At 47.2% G+C, this 15318-nt stretch overlaps 2 protein-coding genes across 2 annotated transcripts in view; both read left to right on the top strand.

The window, feature by feature from the left end:
* LOC132455485 (nidogen-2-like) overlaps positions 1-2560 on the top strand; it is a 5039-nt gene extending 2479 nt beyond the window's left edge. Inside the window, exons 3-5 of the mRNA XM_060049347.1 lie at positions 112-157; positions 2013-2149; positions 2471-2560. Coding sequence (XP_059905330.1) covers positions 112-157; positions 2013-2149; positions 2471-2560 — 273 coding nt within the window. The remainder of the gene's footprint in view (positions 1-111; positions 158-2012; positions 2150-2470) is intronic.
* Positions 2013-15318, top strand: part of LOC132455176 (nidogen-2-like) — a 25484-nt gene continuing 12178 nt past the window's right edge. Inside the window, 22 exon segments of the mRNA XM_060048965.1 lie at positions 2013-2135; positions 2471-2613; positions 2968-3073; positions 3358-3491; positions 3625-3731; positions 3858-3991; positions 4477-4582; positions 4988-5121; positions 5221-5326; positions 5979-6112; positions 6212-6317; positions 6969-7102; positions 7202-7307; positions 7632-7765; positions 7945-8050; positions 8255-8388; positions 8518-8623; positions 9060-9193; positions 9507-9612; positions 10127-10248; positions 10434-10462; positions 11066-11142. Of these exon segments, the coding sequence (XP_059904948.1) occupies positions 2570-2613; positions 2968-3073; positions 3358-3491; positions 3625-3731; positions 3858-3991; positions 4477-4582; positions 4988-5121; positions 5221-5326; positions 5979-6112; positions 6212-6317; positions 6969-7102; positions 7202-7307; positions 7632-7765; positions 7945-8050; positions 8255-8388; positions 8518-8623; positions 9060-9193; positions 9507-9612; positions 10127-10248; positions 10434-10462; positions 11066-11142 (2299 nt within the window). The 5' untranslated portion in view covers positions 2013-2135; positions 2471-2569.

The raw sequence follows: 15318 nt of genomic DNA, 5'->3' as shown, positions 1-15318 counted from the left end.
CTCTCCTCTCTCTCTCTCTTCTCTCCAGACGTAGACGAGTGTGCAGAGGGCCTGGCCCCTTGTGGCCCCGGTGCTGACTGTGTAAACCTGCCAGGGTCCCATCGGTGCCAGTGTCACTTCGGATACGAGTTCAGCTATGATGGCCGCTCCTGTGTTGGTACGTGGTGCACAAGTGTGGCGGCCATTCATGTTGAGGCGGATGTTTACCGTAAACAGTGTTTTCACAAGGAGAAGGTTTGGTGGTGATGTTAAAGTGTTAATTAGTGAGTGAAATGCACTGTGAAAAATATCTGTTTTCAGTTGATTGCACCTGCCTCTCTGTGAGACCATTTCAATTTAATTTATTTCTGACCAATCAGAGCATCTCTTCCCTGATTGGTCGGGGGAATCCACCTTGCCTGTCGATGTGTGAATTGCAAAGCTCCTCATGGTGAAGAATGTTAGGGAGGGAAGAGAGCAAGGGAGAGAACTCCTTTAGTTTCAAAATCCTACCTTCTTATCTTCTCTTCTGCTCTCGTTCTCTTTACAACTCTTGCATCTTACCTGCAGCAGCTTTAACATTGACTTTGACTTTCTCGATATTAAAGAACATTTGTTGGTATCATAACATTTCCCCCCTCCTCCCCAATGCTACGTATGTGTGCACTCACGCTATCGTTAAAACACTTATGAAGGGGGGGCTTGCCCTTATCTTTGCACTAACCCTACATGTAATAAAAGTGTATTCTATTAATAATATACTTTTAAAATCCCAAAATACAACTTTTTTTCATCCTCCACTAACATGAGTGCTGTCATGATTTGAGTGGTAGTTCCCTTTAGATAACAAATCTTACAAATATTCCTTCCAAGTGCTCCTTCACACTTTTTTTGTGTGCCCTCACCCTTTGCCCTAGAACACCAACAGATCATTTCTCCCACAACACTGGTGCTGCACAGCTGTGTGCCGTGGGGGAGGGAAGAGGGGAGGGAGACGGGAGGGGGAGGACAGGAGCCAAGGGAGAGAGAGAGATAAAGAGGGAGGGTGAGGCCATGATGACAGATGTGTGAGGAGATGGAGAAATACAGAGAGAGAGAGAGAGAGAGAAAAGGGGGGGGGGGGGGGGGAGAAAGAGACAGAAAATAAATGTAGTGGGTGTAGGCAGCTCATTTGGTAATATGATGTTTATATGACATATTGTTTAATAGTTATTTATTAAGAAACCATAGTTTACACACTGTGCATTTACTGTGCCGATCCCACTCATTGCTTCCTATCTGGTTATGTCATGACTTCGGTATGTCCTACCTTTTTTAGCTTGTTTGAAGACGTCGCAGAAGACAAGGTAGAACGGAATTGGAATGTGTGTGTGTGTGTGTGGGGGGGGGGGGGGGGGGTGGGCACCTACATGTATTTTCCCCACCGGATTTCCATGACGAATATAGCATTCAAATGCCTTCCAGCAATTCCAATACGTTCACCTTGTCTTCTGCCACGCCTTCAGACAAGAGGAAGTCCTAAAAGGTACGACATACCGAATATGTGACCTAACCATTTGTGTGTGTGGGTGTTGTATGCGTGAGTGTGTCTGTGTGTGTGTGTATATGTGTGTGTGCGTGTGCAGGTATGCGTGTGCCTGCATGTGTGTGTGTGTTTGGGTGAGTGTGTGAGTGTGTGTGTGTGTGTTGATGTGAGGGTGAATACATAAGTCCCGCTGTTCCCTCGTAGCACGGCACCTCATGCTACACGTTGTAACATCCCGACAATCAGAGCCAGCGATTGCTGCTCCAGCGGTAAAGAAACCGAGAGACAAACCTCTCGCTACCACTTCCTGCAGTCAGAAGTGAGTCCGTTTTGCCAAAGCGATGACTGTTCCTCATGGCGACCTGGCGGGGTAAAGTCCCTTCTCGTCTGGGTCACCGTCGAACGCAGCAGTTCCTATGCATGTCATCTTCCTGTCGTCCTCCTCCTAATAAGGCCAGAATGAATCGTGTAGAGATTGTTCTTGTCGTGTGGTGTGTGTGTTTCTTAGACGTGGACGAGTGCCGGTCGTCCCCGTGCCACGCCGACGCCGGCTGCTCCAACGGTCCCGGCTCTTTCCGCTGTCAGTGCCGTCCCGGTTTCCATGGCGACGGCTTCCAGTGTTCCCCGCACGGTACGGGACACCCGGTTTTGCGCTGCGGACGCACATTGGTCCGAGCCGCTGTTGTTGTGTTGTTTTCTGTTGAATCAGGGGTTCAAAAATCTCGTATTGTCAGCGCCCCCTATGGTCAGAGTCAGTAATGCATGTCAAGCAATTCATTTATGGAGCATAATAAGGTATGTGCGGCACTAGGAACCACGTCGAACAAAAACAATAAAAGTGTAACAATGCTGGGACGTAGACATGGCATGTCCCCCCAAGTGTGTCACCTAACACGTGGAGCATGTCCAAAAGCTGCCTCAGATTCCTAACCCCTTTGTGTGCGTTTGTCCGCCCCGCTTTCCCAGGCCGTCCTGAGCGCCCCCAGAGCCGGTGTGAGCAGCAGCGGGACAGCGTGCAGGGCGCATTGGAGCCCAGAGGCCCCCGGCCCGTCCTGACCACCACCCATGTGCCTCAGTGTGACGCCGACGGACAGTACAGACCCCTGCAGGTAGGCCCAGGAACACACCCAGGCACCTTCGAGGTGCCCCCCCGTTCCCCTATCGGTCCTCCAGGAGTGAGGTGGGGTCGGCCGACTACTCAGATGTATGAGGGTAGATCCACCTCTGCGGCCGACCCAGTGGTGTATACTAACAGGCTGGGCCGAACTGTCCATCGTACATCTGGGCGGACACTCCCAGGTGTGATGTCACTAGAGGCTCTTAATTGCTAATCCATGTCCCCGTTTGGCGGTAACGTAGGGGGCCCTTAAAAGGATCGGTTTGATCTACTTTGCCCGATGTTGTTATTTGGTGATATTTGATTGAATCACGCACTTGGCCTGACGGATGCCTCCTTGTTGCAGTGCCATCGCTCCACCGGTCAGTGCTGGTGCGTGGACAGTAGGGGGCAGGAGAGAGCGGACACCAGAACGGCACCTGGTACACCTCCCACCAACTGTGACGAAGCAGGTCAGACTCCAACCGCCCCCCTCCCCCCCCCCCCCCCCCCCCCCCCAGGGTCCCTTGTTGTTTTCTCCGGAAAGCATCGCCTGGCGTTTTTTTTTTTACAGCCAACGGGCCCCCCTCTGAGTTTCTACGTTATACGCGATCGTAAACTTTCATGTGGTGCCCGCGATCGTAAAAAAAAAAGGACCTGTTATGAACTAGCGCACGAGATCGTAAACTTCCTGTGTTAATCAGCGCCTGGCTGTTATGCTTTTATATGCACACATTATGCTTGTTTATCTCCTCAGAAGAGCCAGAGCGTCCCAAAACCCACTGCCAACACCACAGAGACGGAGTCCAGACCACCAGCCCAGAGGGGCACCCCCTTCTGGGTGTTTATGTTCCTGACTGCGACGAGGCCGGACAGTACAAAACCCAACAGGTGAAAAGACAAACACCTCAATGACAATTATTTCTCCCTTTGTCGTTCCCAACGATGGAACCCAATGGAAAATGCCATTAGGGATGCACCGAAATACAGATTTTTCTCAACGTCCTGATGCTCCATACACTAGTGCCACGTCTCCACCGGCTACTGCTGGTGCGTGGACAGCCAGGGGCAGGAGCGAGCCAACACCAGGACGTCCCCCCCGGGAATCTCCCGTCGACTGCAACAAACCCGGTAAGGGGCCGTCGCAACAATACGATAAAGTCTCTCTTTGTGGAACCTCGATCCGAGCTCATGCCCACAATGTGTCCGGGTGCATGTGTTCTGTGACTGAATATTTCGGAACCTTCTTTGGACCAGATGAGCCGGAGCGTCCCAAGACCAGGTGTGAGCAGCACAGGGAGAGCCTCCAGACCACCGGGCCGGAGGGACACCCCATCGCGGGGGCTTCTGCCCCCCGGTGCGACGCCCGCGGAGAGTACGCACCGTTACAGGTCAGGAAGCAGACGTGGATTCAACCTTCTCCCTTGTGGACTTTCATTGTTTAAAAGGGGCTGTAGGTTCGATTTAAGAGCTTGTGATTCAAATGGGAACCATGGATGTGTCATTAGTATTTGGCCTGTTAAGCCCTTTGAGACTAGTCTGGTTATTGCCAGACCAAGCTCGATCGTAGATTGCACGTCGGTCAGGGGAGTCTGCTGTCATTTATTTAGAACAAGAGGCGTGGTCAACGGGACTAGTTCAACTGACGCTGTATGCGATTGGCTGCTTGCAGTCGATTCCCTGCCGTCATTGTGTTAAACCAGCCAATAGCGCGCCAAGGGGAAAAGCCAGCTCGGTGATTGGCTCCCGCAAAAACGTGCAGGGCGAACTCAAATTGCCGGCAGAATGGGCGGGGCTACCCAGTCTACTTTGAGACTGTAATGATGATGAAGGGCTATAAGAATAAAAAAAGTTGAATTAAATGTGTCTTCTCCAGTGCCACGGTTCCACAGGCCACTGCTGGTGCGTGGACATCTGGGGACACGAGCGCGAGGGGACCAGGTCATTACCCGGTACCCCGGCGACAGACTGCGATAAACCAGGTAAGGGAGTGCACCCGGGAGTGCATCCGAGTCTAAAATGGGGTTGTTTCACACACCCCTTTAGTGGTTCATGCTGGAAGGCTGTTTGAGAAACTAGAACAGTAATATCACAACTTTGCCGTCTTTGAAGATTTGGATGGGCCTCTCCTTTCGGGAGGGCGATAGACAAGATGTACATTTGTTTGAACATCCTTCATTACTCTCGTAAACGTCCACCCTCTCGTCTTTGAGATTCAACGATGTCCGATGACTTCCTGGCTGAGGAACAGCTTAACCGGGTCCAACGCCTTTTAGATCAGGATTCGCCCTGCTCTTTCCTCCCGGATGTGTCACTCCCTGATCAATGTAACACAAAAATACACATTTTCAAAAGTACAACTCTAACTGACGGTGCTCTCTAACCAGATGAGCCCGAGCGACCCAAGACCCACTGCCAACACCACCGAGACGGGGTCCAGACCACCAGCCCAGAGGGGTACCCCCTCGTTGGAGCTTTTGTTCCAGAGTGTGACGAACATGGACAATACAAACCACTCCAGGTACCGTGACTTAACATCATGTCATGTGTGTTGAAACTAGACCTCCATTTTGAAATATGAATCAACATGTTGATTATCGTTTGTTGTCGTTCATCGCAGTGCCACGGTTCCACCGGCCATTGCTGGTGTGTTGACAACGGCGGGCAAGAGAGGCAAGGAACTCGGACATCAGCCGGTACGCCCAACACAGACTGCAGCAGACCAGGTACAACGCAGGCCCACGGCCTAATATCCATCACTTCAATTCCAAAATATGTACAAGACAAATAGAGGAATCAAAATGGCGTTTGTCTCAGACCGACGGTGCAATAAGTAGAAAAGGATAAAATTAGGTAAAATGAAAAAAATAAGTAATATTTACATTAAATAAATCCTAAATAGTGCAAAATTATTCTGATAGTGCAAAGGTAAGGCCATTACCCGGTACCCCGCCGACAGACTGCGATAAACCAGGTAAGGGAGTGCACCCGGGAGTGCATCCGAGTCTAAAATGGGGTTGTTTCACACACCCCTTTAGTGGTTCATGCTGGAAGGCTGTTTGAGAAACAACAACAGTAATATCACAACTTTGCCGTCTTTGAAGATTTGGATGGGCCTCTCCTTTCGGGAGGGGATAGACAAGATGTACATTTGTTTGAACATCCTTCATTACTCTCGTAAACGTCCACCCTCTCGTCTTTGAGATTCAACGATGTCCGATGACTTCCTGGCTGAGGAACAGCTTAACCGGGTCCAACGCCTTTTAGATCAGGATTCACCCTGCTCTTTCCACCCGGATGTGTCACTCCCTGATCAATGTAACACAAAAATACATATTTTCAAAAGTACAACTCTAACTGACCGTGCTCTCTAACCAGATGAGCCTGAGCGACCCAAGACCCACTGCCAACACCACCGAGACGGGGTCCAGACCACCAGCCCAGAGGGGTACCCCCTCGTTGGAGCTTTTGTTCCAGAGTGTGACGAACATGGACAATACAAACCACTCCAGGTACTGTGACTTAACATCATGTCATGTGTGTTGAAACTAGACCTCCATTTTGAAATATGAATCAACATGTTGATTATCGTTTGTTGTCGTTCATCGCAGTGCCACGGTTCCACCGGCCATTGCTGGTGTGTTGACAACGGCGGGCAAGAGAGGCAAGGAACTCGGACATCAGCCGGTACACCCAACACAGACTGCAGCAGACCAGGTACAATGCAGGCCCCCGGCCTAATATCCATCACTTCAATTCCAAAATATGTACAAGGCAAACAGAGGAATCGAAACAACGTTTGTCTCGGACCCACGGTGCAATAAGTAGAAAAGGATAAAATTCGGTAAAATGAAAAAAATAAGTAATATTTACATTAAATAAATCCTAAATAGTGCAAAATTATTCTGATAGTGCAAAGGTAAGGTCATTACCCGGTACCCCGCCGACAGACTGCGATAAACCAGGTAAGGGAGTGCACCCGGGAGTGCATCCGAGTCCAAAATGGGGTTGTTTCACACACCCTTAGTGGTTCATACTGGAAGGCTGCTTGAGAAACTACAACAGTGATATCACAACTTTGCCGTCTTTGAAGATTTGGATGGGCCTCTCCTTTCGGGAGGGCGATAGACAAGATGTACATTTGTTTGAACATCCTTCATTACTCTCGTAAACGTCCGCCCTCTCGTCTTTGAGATTCAACGATGTCCGATGACTTCCTGGCTGAGGAACAGCTTAACCGGGACCAACGCCTTTTAGATCAGGATTCACCCTGCTCTTTCCACCCGGATGTGTCACTCCCTGATCAATGTAACACAAAAATACACATTTTCAAAAGTACAACTCTAACTGACGGTGCTCTCTAACCAGATGAGCCCGAGCGACCCAAGACCCACTGCCAACACCACCGAGACGGGGTCCAGACCACCAGCCCAGAGGGGTACCCCCTCGTTGGAGCTTTTGTTCCAGAGTGTGACGAACATGGACAATACAAACCACTCCAGGTACCGTGACTTAACATCATGTCATGTGTGTCGAAACTAGACCTCCATTTTGAAATATGAATCAACATGTTGATTATCGTTTGTTGTCGATCATCGCAGTGCCACGGTTCCACCGGCCATTGCTGGTGTGTTGACAACGGCGGGCAAGAGAGGCAAGGAACTCGGACATCAGCCGGTACACCCAACACAGACTGCAGCAGACCAGGTACAACGCAGGCCCACGGCCTAATACCATCACTTCAATTAAAAAATATGTACAAGGCAAACAGAGGAATCGAAACGACGTTTGTCTCGGACCCACGGTGCGATAAGTAGCAAAGGATAAAATTAGGTAAAATGAAACGGTATATAAAAAAAAAAAGTAGAAAAAGTAAATGGATTGAGATGTGCAACATGAGGAACATTATGGGTTTGAAGTCCAGGGTTCTTACAGATGAGCGACCGCACATGCGCAGTAAATGCCCCATCCTTACGTTCATACTGAAATCGTCACCCCGAGCTAACGTTGCTTTGCTTCGCCTTTGACCAGATGAGCCAGAGCTTCCGAAGACCCGCTGTGAGCGCCACAGAGACAGCGTGGTGACCACCAGTCCAGAGGGCTATCCCATCACTGGAGCTTTTGTGCCAGAGTGTGTGGAACACGGACAATACAGACCACTACAGGTGACGACAGGTCCTTGAATGTTTTGTTTGACCCCCCCGTCAGACTTTGGTTTCAAAGAATCCCTTGATTCTTCATCTAATGTGAGTTATGTTGAGATGGTGATAGTGATGGTCCTTACTTCAGTGCTCTGCATTTCTGTGGTTTTCTGAAACATTCAACATATGTTTATGTATTCCAGTGTCATGGCTCAACTGGGTATTGCTGGTGTGTGGACGGCAAGGGACAGGAAAGAGGGGGAACCAGGAGTCCACCTGGTACACCAACTGTAGACTGCAACAAACCAGGTAAGCAGGCTGGTACATTCGATTAGCAGTGGCAGTGGCAAAAATCACTTAAAAACTGAACAGAAATACTTTTTTTCTAGCTCCGCTCTGTCTCTTGAAGTCAACGTTAAAACTTGATCTTGTCTCAACATGTGACATAAGAGTTTAGGGTAATATTCTTAATTGATTTGCAAGGGTTTGATTGTTTGTGTATTTATCTACCAGATGAGCCGGAGCGTCCCAAGACCCACTGCCAACACCACCGAGACGGGGTCCAGACCACCAGCCCAGAGGGGTACCCCCTGCTTGGAGCTTTTGTTCCAGAGTGTGACGCATACGGACAATACAAACCACTACAGGTAACTCACCATCCACTGGTGAATTTGTTGAATGATTTTGTTTAGTCTCCGACTTTCTTTGTTCATTTATTCCCTAGTCGACCGTCTTGTTTTGATGATTTTTGCTTGTTATTATCCTCATTATCTCAGTGCCACGGCTCTACCGGTCATTGCTGGTGTGTGGACGATAGGGGGCAGGAGAGAGTGGGAACCAGGACCCCAGCTGGTACACCGACCATCGACTGTGACAAACCAGGTGAGAAATCTGACGGGTAAACTCAGTAGAGCACATTGTGTTTAACATCCCAACGAGAGATGCTCTTATATGCAGATGACACTCTCCACGCTAGATGACACGCTAGAGGGCCAAAGCAAAGGAACGCTGGCAGGGAAAATGGACATTCAACATGACTGCATTACTATAAGTCTGGAATTGCAGAACATTGAAAATGTTAAGTTATGGTTGACACATGTTTCAGGATATAAGAACATTTTAGACTAAATGGAATGTATCATTTTTAAAATGTTAGCTGGGACAAATCATTCATTGAGACCTTTTCACCTTTGCCTGGCTCGAGGTTAAGAATGGCTCATATGAAGCCTGCTCAATATGCAACATTTGTAATGATGTATAAAAAACACAGCCATAACTTTCATTTTTTCCCCATGTTTGATATTTCTTTCCGGACCAGTGGAACCCGAGCTTCCTAAAACCCACTGCCAGCACCACAGAGACAGCGTCCAGACCACCAGTCCTGAAGGATATCCTATCCTGGGTGCTTTTGTACCACAGTGTGATGCTAATGGACAATACGTACCACTACAGGTCTGGATTCATTGACACAAGAGTTTTCACTAGCATTCAATTGATTTCAACATTTTCATTATCACCTCTTGCTTAATTTTGAATGTTTTATAACAACAAATTCAACCTACTCGAGAAGTCTGTTACTGGCGTGCAAACTGATAGCTAAGCCCTGTATCTAGCAGGCTTAACCAGCCTGATAATATTCTGGGATACTTCCAAATGTTTTATATGCAATTTTATTCTATCACAAGCATCTTTGAACCCACGGAAATCGTATATACCATTACGTGTAATTTATGCTAATCATTGAGGTATCATGATTTTATTTTAGTGCCACGGTTCTACCGGCCACTGCTGGTGTGTGGACAATGCTGGTCAGGAGAGAGCAAGGTCCAGGACTCCACCTGGTACACCGCCAAAAGACTGCGACAAACCTGGTATGGAGATACTGATCAAGTGTCCTGTGATTGATCACCGGCCTGGCTGTGTAGCTTGAAGGGGAGATGAAGTCCACTCATTAAATGGGCTTGAAGAAATAGAAGGAAAGCAATAGACGGAAAATACGTGAGAGTGCAATGGATTTGATTGAAAATCGTTTTCTGATGCTTAATGCACACCTTGAGAACCCTTGATAACATCATTGGAAGCAAGTTTAGATGTCTTTTGTCTATTTACTTTTACCAGTTTGACTTTTGGGTGACTCTGTATTAACAGAAACACACACACACGGTCACGCAAAAAGTATCTGAATGATCAACATATTGCGCTCTCTCTCTCTCTCTCTCTCTCTCTCTCTCTCTCTCTCGCTCTCTCTCTCTCTCTCTCTCTCTCTCTCTCTCTCTCTCTCGCTCTCTCTCTCTCTCTCTCTCTCTCTCTCTCTCTCTCTCTCTCTCTCGCTCTCTCTCTCTCTTGCTCTCTCTCTCTCGCTCTCTCTCTCCCGCCCTCCCTCAGATGAACCCGAGCGTCCAAAGACCCACTGTGAGCAACATCGGTACAGCACCACTCGCGAGGGACCTGCTCCTGGAGCTTTTGTTCCTGATTGTGACGAAGATGGACAGTACAGACCCCAACAGGTCAGTGTTTGGCCACATTGCTGGGGTCTGACAGAGCTCTGCTATCCAGCATATATTTAGGTGGACACGCCCACTTGTGATGTCAGAAGAGGCCGATTTTCAAAACGGCTTGTAGTGGCTAATCACACTTACACCTGGTGGTATAATACGGGACCTTTACCAAACCTAATCTTTTGTTGTCCCAGTGCCACGGCTCCACTGGTCATTGCTGGTGCGTGGATCGACAAGGGCAGGAGAGAGCCGGTACCAGGACAGCGTCTGGCACACCTCCCAGAGACTGCTACAAACCAGGTGAGACCAGGCAGACGTAGGAGAAGCCGATGCTCCTGACCTGAGTCGTCAACCTCTTGTTCAACGTCTGGTTACAGGATGTGAATATTTGTGAATTCGTCCCCCGTTTTGTCTTTGACCAGATGAGCCAGAGCGCCCCAAGACCCCCTGTCAACACCACAGAGACGGGATCCAGACCACCAGTCCAGAAGGACACCCTCTTCTGGGAGCTTTTGTTCCCGAATGTGATGCAGAAGGACAGTACAAAACCCATCAGGTGAACTTCCCCGGCATGGTAAAGTTCTTGAAAATCGGCCTCTTCTGACATCACAAGTGGGCGTGTCCACCTAGCATGGGACAGTTGTTGGCCATCGGCACCTCTGAACAAGATGTCCTCTTCATACAGATACTAAAGTACAAAATACGACAATATGATTTTCGCAGGTTTTCCCCTTCATGTTTAAACCATTCAAAATGTACAGCGTGTCGAGTCAACACTTTAACAAAATGCTATCCTTTTACAGTGCCACGGTGGCCATTGCTGGTGTGTGGACAATAGGGGGCAGGAGAGGGCGGGAACCAGGACGCCAGCTGGTACACCGAAGAAAGATTGCAATAAACCAGGTGAGTTACACCAGTGAGTCTCTTTTCCCGGCCTGAGAGGTCTTGAGGAACTGTGAGAACATGTGGAGGTCAAACTGCCTTTTTGAGTCTAAATGATCCCCGGGGACACGGGTATACCTTGGAATCATCTATCTGTCGGAAAGTAACCAGAGAGCCGAAGCATGGTTCTGATTGGTCACACAAGGACACGATCCCATGCCTGCTTCGTGTCACATTCCGACTTGTGATTTTCCCCCGAGTGGGAAACATCCCTCGACTCGTGTTTCGCCTGATGCCCCCCCCCCCCAGGGGGGCCAATGGAGCTGTCTGGGACTATTAACATTAGTGATGTCATCATCGGAAAAGTCTGGAAACAACTGTGTCCGTCGGTGCTTGTCCTTGATTATCTGGAAAGCTGTCGGCTTTCCGACGTTAAGGATCTCATTCGGGATATTTTACCCCTACCTCGTCGACTGAGGAAAGGGCGTTGCATAGAAAGATGAGCCTTTGTAAAACTGAGGAAGACGCTAAGTTTGCCGTCACAGTACGGTGACAAACTTCACTCCGACATAATAATGAGGCTTTTTGCCATTTGCAGTCACATGGGACGTAAATTGTCGGGAGTTAAAGTGCAGTAGAATCAGAGGGCGTAGCCAACAGTCAGACATGAATAAAACATCATAATCGATCAGGCAAAAATCTAAATTTCTGATTCGGAAATGTGGGACAGTTTAAGTCGGATAGACATTAAACTACCAATTTTCAATCCGAGCCGCGCTGGGCAGGGTTAACAGACCCCAGTTAATACATCGCAGGAGAGGTCTCTGTCTCCTGCGATGTGTGCTGTTGCGTTGAAGGAGGATTACAATTGAACCACACACAAACCTGACGCACACAAACCCAACATATTCATACACACCCAAAAGAAAAACGCAACCTTTGACATTTAGACGCAGAATATTAACAGCCCTGAATATCCACATGGCCCAGTCTGCCTTCCCCTAATGGAGTTAATGTCATTAAATTGTACTTACGACAGCCGCAGACATTCAAAAGTGGCTGTTTAGTGGTGAGAGCGGCATGCCAGCTGTTGCCAAGGCACCATATAAAACAAACACAAGGCCACCCGAGTTAGGAGCAGCTTAGCGTCGAAGCCATGTGCAAAGCACAGGCATAGACAAACACGAGTGCGTTAGCACAAGTTTGAAAATGAAAGCCAGGGTTTATTTTTATTGTATACAGCTGATTTAAATGAGTGGACTTAAGCTGCAGGGAGGTTGGCACCACCACGGAGACGGACTCGGCCGTCAGGGAGGGCCTCCAGGGGTGGGGTGGGTACGTTAGAGGAACCTTCGGCTGGGTGAAGTCCAATGGCCCCCGACGTTCAGAGATGGTTTAGTTTTATGACACGTGTCGAAAGGAACCGCGTGAGGCCCAACTTTTTTCCACTCTCGTTTTGGCCCAAAACTGGCTAACAAAACAGCCCATCTTAGGAAACTGTGTGTTTACGATTAATTTGGGGAGTCGTTATCATTATTATTGTGAATCACTATCCATTGATGTTTATTAATATCCATGCTTGAGATTCATGTCATTTCCCCTGCCAAAAAGAAATGTAAACATGACTGGATTGAGCTAGGTTAAACGAGACTTTATTTACAAAATACGTTTTAAGCGTTTACAGTGTTGACAATGTACTCAACAGTGATAAAACTAAATAAGTGTACAATAAAAAACAGACATACACGGTACGTCAGCACGCTCATGGACGCTACATTCAGCATCCCGGCTGCGTGTTCTAATGGTGCTTTAAAGGGCATAAATCCTTTTGTTAGCATTAGGGCCCTTCAACGAAACGGGCACCGCTAATCCGGCCAGGACACGTTCTTCAGAGTAAAGGGAGGGAAACGGCTTTGCTCTTGCCGTAATTACTCAACGTTAATGCCAAGCGCTGCGACGAAAAGGACTCTCCAGCAGATGTCCATGCATGGAAGGTTTGGCTTTGCCGAGGAGATAGAGCGGAGTTAACATGTAACCGGAAGGTTGTTAGTTTGATCCATGGCTCCTCCTAGCTGTGTCGTGGTGTCCCTGAGCAAGACACCTCACCCTAGCTTCTCCCGACGAGCTGGCTGTCGCCTTTTATGGTTGACTCTACCATCAGTTTGTGTATGAAGCGAGTCACTTTGGATAAAAGTGTCTGATAAATTCCCAAAATGTTAAAAGGTTCTCTAAGGGATTCCTCCCAGAAGGAGGGCCTATGGATGATATTGAAGTTGTAAGACATATCACACGAGGGTGCTAGGATTTAAAGCCCAGCTTCCCCACACACCAACCTGCTTCTTAAAGCCTGGCTGTAAGACGTGTTGGAAATCTAATAAACAGCTGTTGTTGACAATTAAGACAATTAATTGACAATTAATTGACAATTAATTAATTGGGATTGTGGGGAGGATTTTCAAAAGTTAGAAAAACAAGAGAGATGGCGGACTATGAGCTGTCCATTGTTTCACCTTTAGACCTCGCACGTGATTGGACATCCAAGCGTCCAATCCCTTTTTGGCAGATGTGTTTTGCGTCATTCATTTTGGACACGGCTGTTGTGGTGTGTGTGGTGTGTGTGGTGTGTGTGTGTGTGTGTATGTGCTGTCTTCGTCACGATACTGCGGCAGATGGATTTGCGCAATGCCATAATTGGCATGGACACACACACTCGCGGTCGTGCACATGTGTGTGTCCAGCCTGCTGGACACTCCTCGGTGGTTCACATGGTTTCACACCAGGTCGAGAATCCAGCTCTGCCAAATCAGGTCCATAAGAAGATATTACTGTATACTAGAACTGAATTAGAACTGAATCCAGCTCTGCCAAATCAGGTCCATAAGAAGATATTACTGTATACTAGAACTGAATTAGAACTGAATCCAGCTCTGCCAAATCAGGTCCATAAGAATATATTACAGTATACTAGAACTGAATTAGAACTGAATCCAGCTCTGCCAAATCAGGTCCATAAGAAGATATTAGGCAAGGCAAGGCAAGGCAACTTTATTTATATAGCACTTTTCATACACAAGGCAGACTCAAAGTGCTTCACATATAAACATTGTCATACAATAAAATAAAATAATAGATAAGTAAAAGAAAACATATGCAAGAAATGAGTAAAAGTAGAAAGTGCAATGTATTTAAGAGAAAATTAAATTGAAAGTTAAAAAGGCTTTTTAGTAAGTAAAATTGAAAGTGCAATGTATTTAAGATCAGATCAACAGTCTCTCTGGAACCCAAGTCGGGACTACAACCCGACCTAAAGGAACTTGGTCCTTTCTCTGGAACTCCAATCCAGATTCTAGGACTCTAACCCAGACAGATCCTGGACACAAACTCAGGACTCTAACCCTTATACAAACAAACTCAGGACTCTAACCCTTATACAAACAAACTCAGGACTCTAACCCTTATACAAATACAAACTCAGGACTCTAACCCTTATACAAATACAAACTCAGGACTCTAACCCTTATACAAACAAACTCAGGACTCTAACCCTTATACAAACAAACTCAGGACTCTAACCCTTATACAAACAAGCAAACTCAGACTCTAACCCTTATACAACCTTTCTCTCTGGTATCAGATCATGTATTTTTCTGGTAAAAATAGAAAATAAAGGGAAAGTTAAAAAGTTATTACTGTATATTACTGTATACTAGAACTGAATTAGAACTGAATCCAGCTCTGCCAAATCAGGTCCATAAGAATATATTACAGTATACTAGAACTGAATTAGAACTGAATCCAGCTCTGCCAAATCAGGTCCATAAGAATACATTACAGTATACTAGACACTGAATTAGAACTGAATCCAGCTCTGCCAAATCAGGTCCATAAGAAGATATTACAGTATACTAGAAATGAAATTAGAAATAGTGGATTGTTTGGCGGTGCGATTCTAAGAAAAATGTGAATTAATAAATGATGCGTCACTGGAGTAAACCCTAAATTTCATGAATTGATAGGGTGTTGAGTTGTGGACCTCTCAGTCACTTCTTTTATTTTGCTTCATCGCTCTGCTTGTTTGATTGCCTGCCTCTGGCACAGTTTGTGCTATTCACACCATTATCTGAAATGGTCTTGACTTGGACTCTACAACCTCTCACTCCTCTCTCTCTCTCTCTCTCTCTCTCTCTCTCTCTCTCT

Source organism: Gadus macrocephalus, chromosome 4 (genome assembly GCF_031168955.1).
Source record: "Gadus macrocephalus chromosome 4, ASM3116895v1".
Lineage (NCBI taxonomy): Eukaryota > Metazoa > Chordata > Actinopteri > Gadiformes > Gadidae > Gadus > Gadus macrocephalus.
Note: the sequence above shows the minus strand (reverse complement) of the source record. Positions and strands in the feature narration are given on the sequence as shown.